Below are 6,717 nucleotides of genomic sequence, written 5' to 3' on the forward strand. Positions count from 1 at the left end.
GTCCAATTCAATATATTGTTCACTGCCCATTTGCGGCTACTGAACAAAAGCATGTGAAGTTCGTGGAATTCGGTTTCGCCGCAATTATCACTGACCGTCCGTCGTTGAATTAGACTACGCGTTATCTGTCAGATAGGACACCTAGATCGTGCGTTTAGGCTAAGTAACCTATTCCTTGCTTTGAGATCACAGTCTTAGCACAGGATAGAACAATAACTAATTGCTGAACAATACTTGTTTATCATACTCGTCAGTGTTGGACAGGAACTTCACATCCGAGGCCATCCGGTAGCGGAACCTGAGAGTCTTCAAAGGAGTAAACTGGAAGTAAATAGGAAAACTCTTTCCTTTTTGCCGCCAGCGCAGACGTTCCGAATTCACCTGGAGTCTTGTTATCCTTTGGAATGCGGAAGGAGTTCAGAACAGCTAAATCGCTGAGTACGGCATTTTGCCTTGTTTCACGTCGATCACTTCACCAGAACTGCGTGGATGAGTACCTTGGCCTGAGGTACAGACATCTCCAGTACAAAAATGGTCTGGCAGCCACACCATTTTGTGCCGTATGTTTAGAAACAGTTACTGTCGCACGTTTCATCCATGATTCATGAGGAATATGCCTCTTGTGAGTGTTTGTCAGATCAGTAATCCAAATGAAGATGGCCTTTTATATTACTTGTCAACGTGGTTTATGTACGTGTACGGCAGAGTACGCGGAAGTCTCCGTACAATTCGGTTGCCTTTCGCAACCCTTTAGTCTGACATGGCTCTAGGAGTTGTGGTTCACTTGTGTGCGGTTAAATCATCCGGAGGGCCAAAGAATTTGCCAGCACCACGAGTGGGATTTCATCTACAAAGTTCTGGAGTTCACACTGCTCCGGATAAGTTCTGAGAGTTTTGATGATATTCTTACATATCATAAGTGAATTTCAGGGTAGAAAGGCGTGAACGCCCCGCAAATTGCCTATAACAGTCTGTTCTCTGTTCTCAGGGTAGAGAGGTGAGAACGGCCCGCAAATTGCCACGAAAAGTTTGGGCTCTGTCAAATTTTGGAGTGGCTGAAAACCTTCAGCAATGACCGTTTCACAAGACTCGGTTGAACGGCTGAAGCTTCAAGTGTTTAAGTCACTATTAAGTATGTGTTGAGAGATAAATCGAGTTTACGACACTTAAATGAGTCCTGGAAACATCACAAACCAGATATTCAGCTGGCTTCCGGGTGAGTCCCTCGAAAAACCAACCTTGTTTTCAAATGAGTGTATTTCGCTAAGTTCGTGCAATTGGGGTTCAAGTAGAACATAAGGTTGACGGAAACTCGGGGACTGCGCCTACCTGATGAGCCCGAAGTGAAAGGTCGAAACCGGTCGTGGGCTGCTGAGGAATTTTCAATATACATGTGTCGCGATACCTCGAATATCGTAGCGACTGAAACATGAGGCGGCCTGGTGCAGCACATTCATTTACCTCAAAACATCACAAACGAAAGATTCAGCTGGGTTCCAGGTGAGTCTCTCGAAAAAAAACATTAGTTTGCAAATGAGTGTATTTCGCTAAAATGAGTCCTTTTCTATCTGTTCCGCGTGGTTGTGATAAAATTCTTCTTACTATGACCTTTCAGGCTGATTTCCTGCGGATAAACACAACCTGAGTAAAATTCACACGTCGCTCCCAACATACTGGCATTTCGATTTGTGATGTACGAGCAAACGCTAGCGGCGAGAAAGGTTCTGTTTATGGCTTCCTGGGATCCACAGTTTATCTAACCAGTCTTCGGACCGTCTTGGAGAAGCAGGCCAAGCTAACTAACCTCCTCCCTTACTGTAGTAAGCCGGGGCATTAACGAGATCCCAGCCATACCGGAAAAATGGTTTCTCAAAGATTAAACTTACTTTGACCAGCTTATTTTGTTTGCCATAAAACATGAACAACGAGCGAAGGTTCTCTTCCTTTTTTCTTGGAGGAGGCCTTTGAATTTCACTCACCGTCGTAATCATGCTGACCCGCTGTTCACGTGACACCTCAAAGAATCAGTGCGAGAGCTAGTGAAGCTGACACCTGGAAAGTGCGAATTGTCAACCAGCTTCTTTTTCCGCAGTGAACCTAATCGACGGACTTTGTTTTGATTATGTATGACAGCAAATCTGCCGCCAGCCTGTTAACGATAAAGCATTTCTCGAAGCCAATATCCAGTTTACCAGTAGAACACTTGCAGCTACTGGTCTCACGGGCGGGGGCATTGCAACATTGTCAAAGTACCTTGAGAAAGAAGTAAGCTGAGAGTATATCGAGGCGTTACTGTCCGACTGCGTGGGCCATGACTGCAAAAGGTTTCATCCTCGCATTTGAACGAACCCCTTCGTGGATTCACATACTCCCACAACCTTCCGTCCTTCCACGTTCATAGTCCAAGGACGTCTGGCTGATGTTCTAGACCCCTTTGTCAATCTGTAGATCTTCGGCTATTTAGTTCTTTCATCACCATGTGCTTGAATGTTCATAGCTTCTTCGTGTATGGCTTAAGGAAAATATTTGTATCCATGCGGTTTCCACCTATATGTTTTCATGTACTGGCAATTCACTAAATAACGCTCAAAAGGAATCTGATACATGCTGATCACTACGCACTTGAAATTTTACCGGCCTACTCAGAAGGCAGTTGGTTATTCTTTTTTGGTCCCGTCTTCGATTGGTTTGGTTACCTGAGAATCATTCAACATTTAATCAGCTCGTCTGGACATTTTTCAAACCTCTCATCACGAAGATCGTCTCAATCACGATATGTGTGTGAAGCAAGAACATGGAGATGCTCGCGGTAAAACTCAGAAAACTCCTTGTTAATATAAGTAGTCTGGTCAGGAAGACGGATATCTCAAAAAACAACGTTTGGGTTATCACCTGAGATGTCGTTGAACGCGAATCCAACCTAAGAGGAAAAGTAAAACGAACAGTTTGAGTGAGTGGGGCTGTATCCGTTGAAGTGAGTGATGCTCATCCTGATGACCAGCCAGTCGTAGTTAAATAGTGCGGTATTCAGCCAGAAGGTCGTGGGTTCAAATTATCCTTGAACTGCAGCCATTAAGTTAACATCGAATTCTCCCAGACCTTATATTTCATTTTGATTCCAACTGAAGAATTAGTTTGTAGTTGAGACTTCAAAACCTCACAACCAACACAATTCGTTTAAAATGGTCACAATGAAGTTATACAACTGTTCACACTCACATCACTTTCGTTTGAACAGTCAGTCGTCCTCCTGGCGTAAGTATTCTGGTGAGTCCACACCAAAGAGCAGGTCATACGAGTTAGAAACAAAGATTAACACTGAACTGTTCATCCAATGCACGTGTAGTGGAAACGAACTGATATCCAGAACGCCCCACCACCATTCGATTCGCTTTATGAATTAGTTCAGAAAATAATTGCACAGGAACAAAGTTGACATCGTTCCGCAAAACAAAACCAATGAATACGGACAACTGACACAGGTTGCAAAGTAAATCTAACCTTTAACGCCTTTCTGGCAGGCATTCCGTAACAGAGCAGGAATCAACGTTCAGTGCTTTCCATCAAGAATACAACTGTGGGGGAAAGGGAAGAGCTAACGGCTCGCTTTGTATCAGCCTCTCTTCCATCTTGACCCCATGGCTATGTGCACTTACCTCAGTGTCACGCTGATACCACTGCGATTCCAGCACGAGGGAATCGGCTTGGCTTTTTAAGTCACAATGGAGAAAGCACTGCAGAGATCCCATTTTGAACCAATATTACGTTTTTATGCGTCCTTTGCAACCAGTCAGTCAGGTAAGAAGATGGTTCATGCTGATTCGAATTTCTCATCCATTTGGTGGTCAATGTTTCACTGGTCTCCTCGTGGCCCTGACATCTATTTGACTGACATCCAACCCATTTGCTGGATAGAAACCTGTCCTGTTTTGAGCTCTTCTTTAAGGCGTGATTCCTGAATTTCAAGAACTATTTTGTTTCTTAAACAGCAAGTGTTACGTATATTTTGTTTGAGCATTCAACTGTCGTTAGACTGACCGCCTGAAAGTTCAGGTGGACCGACATTTCAGATATAGGGAGAATTTTTCTTTCGGAATCAACATTATTAGTAGTATAGAGGGAAACCCATCGTCAACAGCTTGCTGCTGATCTCGTCCTGTTTGGAATTATCACGTGACCGTGTAATTGGGATTATATTCGAGCTTGTTTTAAATGTACTACTAACAAGACTTTAGTCTGCAAATATACCCCAGGTGACTTGCTGTTTCGAGACCCTAGCCTCGTGTGACTATCTTATTATCTGGCCACCAACTTTGCAACCTGGTCCAACCGGTTTGACGGAATCCGCTAAAGTTTAGTTGCCATTCCCGTGGAGCATTTTCCAGACTTGTCAACTCATTCTAACCTGCACAAGGACATATATATAATTACTCTATTAGCCTCGCATCTGCATATTCTCTGGTTTCTCATCTATGACTTTCTAAATGAGCTTTCAATTTTTATCAACACTAAACTAGCAGATTTGTATGCTTTCTATATGTGTACTGCAATATGAATAATTTATTTTCACTCGATTGGAATTTTTTTCACTTTCCTGCGAATACCATTTTACTTATAGTTTGTCTTATCTCACAGCCACGGGGGAAAAACGCTTTGAGGTTAAAAGTGTTTCTACCAATAGGTGAAGAACATACCTGACGAATGACTAAATCTACTGTACGAGGAACCTGTCGGTTTACCCACAGCTCCGATTAGCATACAAAGCTAACATACAAAGCATGCAACGCTCGTAAACATACAATCAAACTTTCTCATGTCCTGAAACGGGTGAGGAAGAACGCTTGGTTCGCTGACAATGCTCAGTTTACCCTAGTCCGGAATGAGTGACAAAAGTTCGGAGAGGAGATCGTCAAATGAGTAAATATCAGTCAGTTGGCCTAACAAACCAGTACAAAGCATCAATCAATAGTGAACTCAATAACAGAAACAATCAATAGGCAGACGCATGTCACTTTCAGGGTGTGCCTGATACGTGAGTGACGTTCACGAAATAGATTTAACACTAGTGGACTGACCGCACTATTTAGGTTGAGTGATAAATGCTCATTGTAAGAGGAAACGGGCAACCTCAGAGTGTAAAACACTAAGTTGACGTGAAATTTGCGATCATCAGTGAAACAAATAACTTTATCTAAGCTTTTTAAGTACACCAACATTTGTGTTGAATTAAATTCAAACTGTCTCAATTTACATACAGTATTCTCCCCTTCGATCAATATCAGACCCTAACTCACACCACCAAATATCCGGCATTCCAAGAACTCGGACCAGGATGCACGGTAGGTGGTTATGGGTTTCAAAACTTATCTGCTTGTCATCAGCTTAATCATCTATCTCGGCAGCATATGTTCACCTACCTTGGAGAGTGAGATGGTCCACGTGGTTAGAGCGCGAATTTACTGACCGGAAGGTCCGTGGTTCGAACCCGACTTCTGCCTCTCGACCTCCCCTGTCCAAGCTTGGGCAACCTGACAGTATCCCAGCCCTCATGCTTCCTTCGGGCGGCATGACGGCTAAGCACCGAAAGGGTGTTGTTACAGCTGAAAGATTTTTATCTTGGCAGATACATAAGCCATGACCACACTGTGGCACATGAAGCCGGTGCACACATCACTAAGCCACTAGTAACATTTGCCAACTTGCGTCACCTTTGGCGTCAGATTGGCGTTTGTGACAGCAGTCCCAGTCTGTGGCCATAAAACTTTGGTCTGATTACTTCAAACATCCTCGGTTATCTGATCACCATCACTCGTTGACTGTCTACCTCACATACGTAGTGAAACGGTTCGTAAGTAAGGACTAGGCAGAGTCGGGCCCGCTCAAGCAGCAGATAAGGCTTATCAGGTTGATATATACAGTGCGTGTACTAGACCACTATACAGCAAAGTCAGGTTTGCTACTCCAAGACCTTCAAGATGATGATGATGATGACGATGATGATGATGATGATGATGATGATGATGATGATGATGATGATGATGATGATGATGATGATGATGATGATGATGATGATGTTCATCATCTTTCTCTGAAAAAGCCGACCCAAAGTGGCTTATACTGGATTGATTTTTCCGAAGTTCTTTCCCATGGAATTTTTTATCCCTATGGAACACTGGCTCCAAAACGACACCAGGTTTAGTTCATTCTGCTAGACTTATTTTAATCACCAAATCCCAATTAGGATCTCCAAGAAGCTATCTACTCGAGGGAGAACTACAATTTGGTCCATCCCGTCAGACGGTATTTTGACGGTTCATCTAGTTAGAACAGTTGATTTTTATAACTGATTTATCCCCAGAATTGACTTTCTCCGGAAAGTCCATTTTGAACTGAAATCTGCAGATTAATTACCCAGAAGGAAAACTATTTGTCGTCCAGCATTTCCACGAGCAACCACAATAGACCGATTGGTTTTTATTTCGCTATTCAAGCCTCACTGAAATGAATAAGACTGATTCTATCGTAAGACAATAAGACTACCCACAGTGATCATCTTTAAAGTGGAGCTAACTTCAAGAGATACACTCATTTGCAAATCAATTTGGTTTTCATGGGAGACTCAATCGAATCTTTCGTTTATGATGTCCTCCAGCTGAATGTGCTGCACACAGGCCGCCTCATGATTCAGTTGGTACGATATTCGAGATATCGCAGTAT

At 43.1% G+C, this 6,717-nt stretch overlaps 1 protein-coding gene across 1 annotated transcript in view; it reads left to right on the plus strand.

The window, feature by feature from the left end:
* Window positions 1-1,071: 1,071 nt before the first annotated feature.
* Window positions 1,072-6,717, plus strand: part of T265_01049 (hypothetical protein) — a gene marked incomplete at both ends in the record, with an annotated part of 21,533 nt that continues 15,887 nt past the window's right edge. The window contains 2 exons of the mRNA XM_009164992.1: window positions 1,072-1,132; window positions 5,943-6,107. Coding sequence (XP_009163256.1) covers window positions 1,072-1,132; window positions 5,943-6,107 — 226 coding nt within the window. The remainder of the gene's footprint in view (window positions 1,133-5,942; window positions 6,108-6,717) is intronic.

This window comes from Opisthorchis viverrini, assembly GCF_000715545.1.
Source record: "Opisthorchis viverrini unplaced genomic scaffold opera_v5_11, whole genome shotgun sequence".
Lineage (NCBI taxonomy): Eukaryota > Metazoa > Platyhelminthes > Trematoda > Opisthorchiida > Opisthorchiidae > Opisthorchis > Opisthorchis viverrini.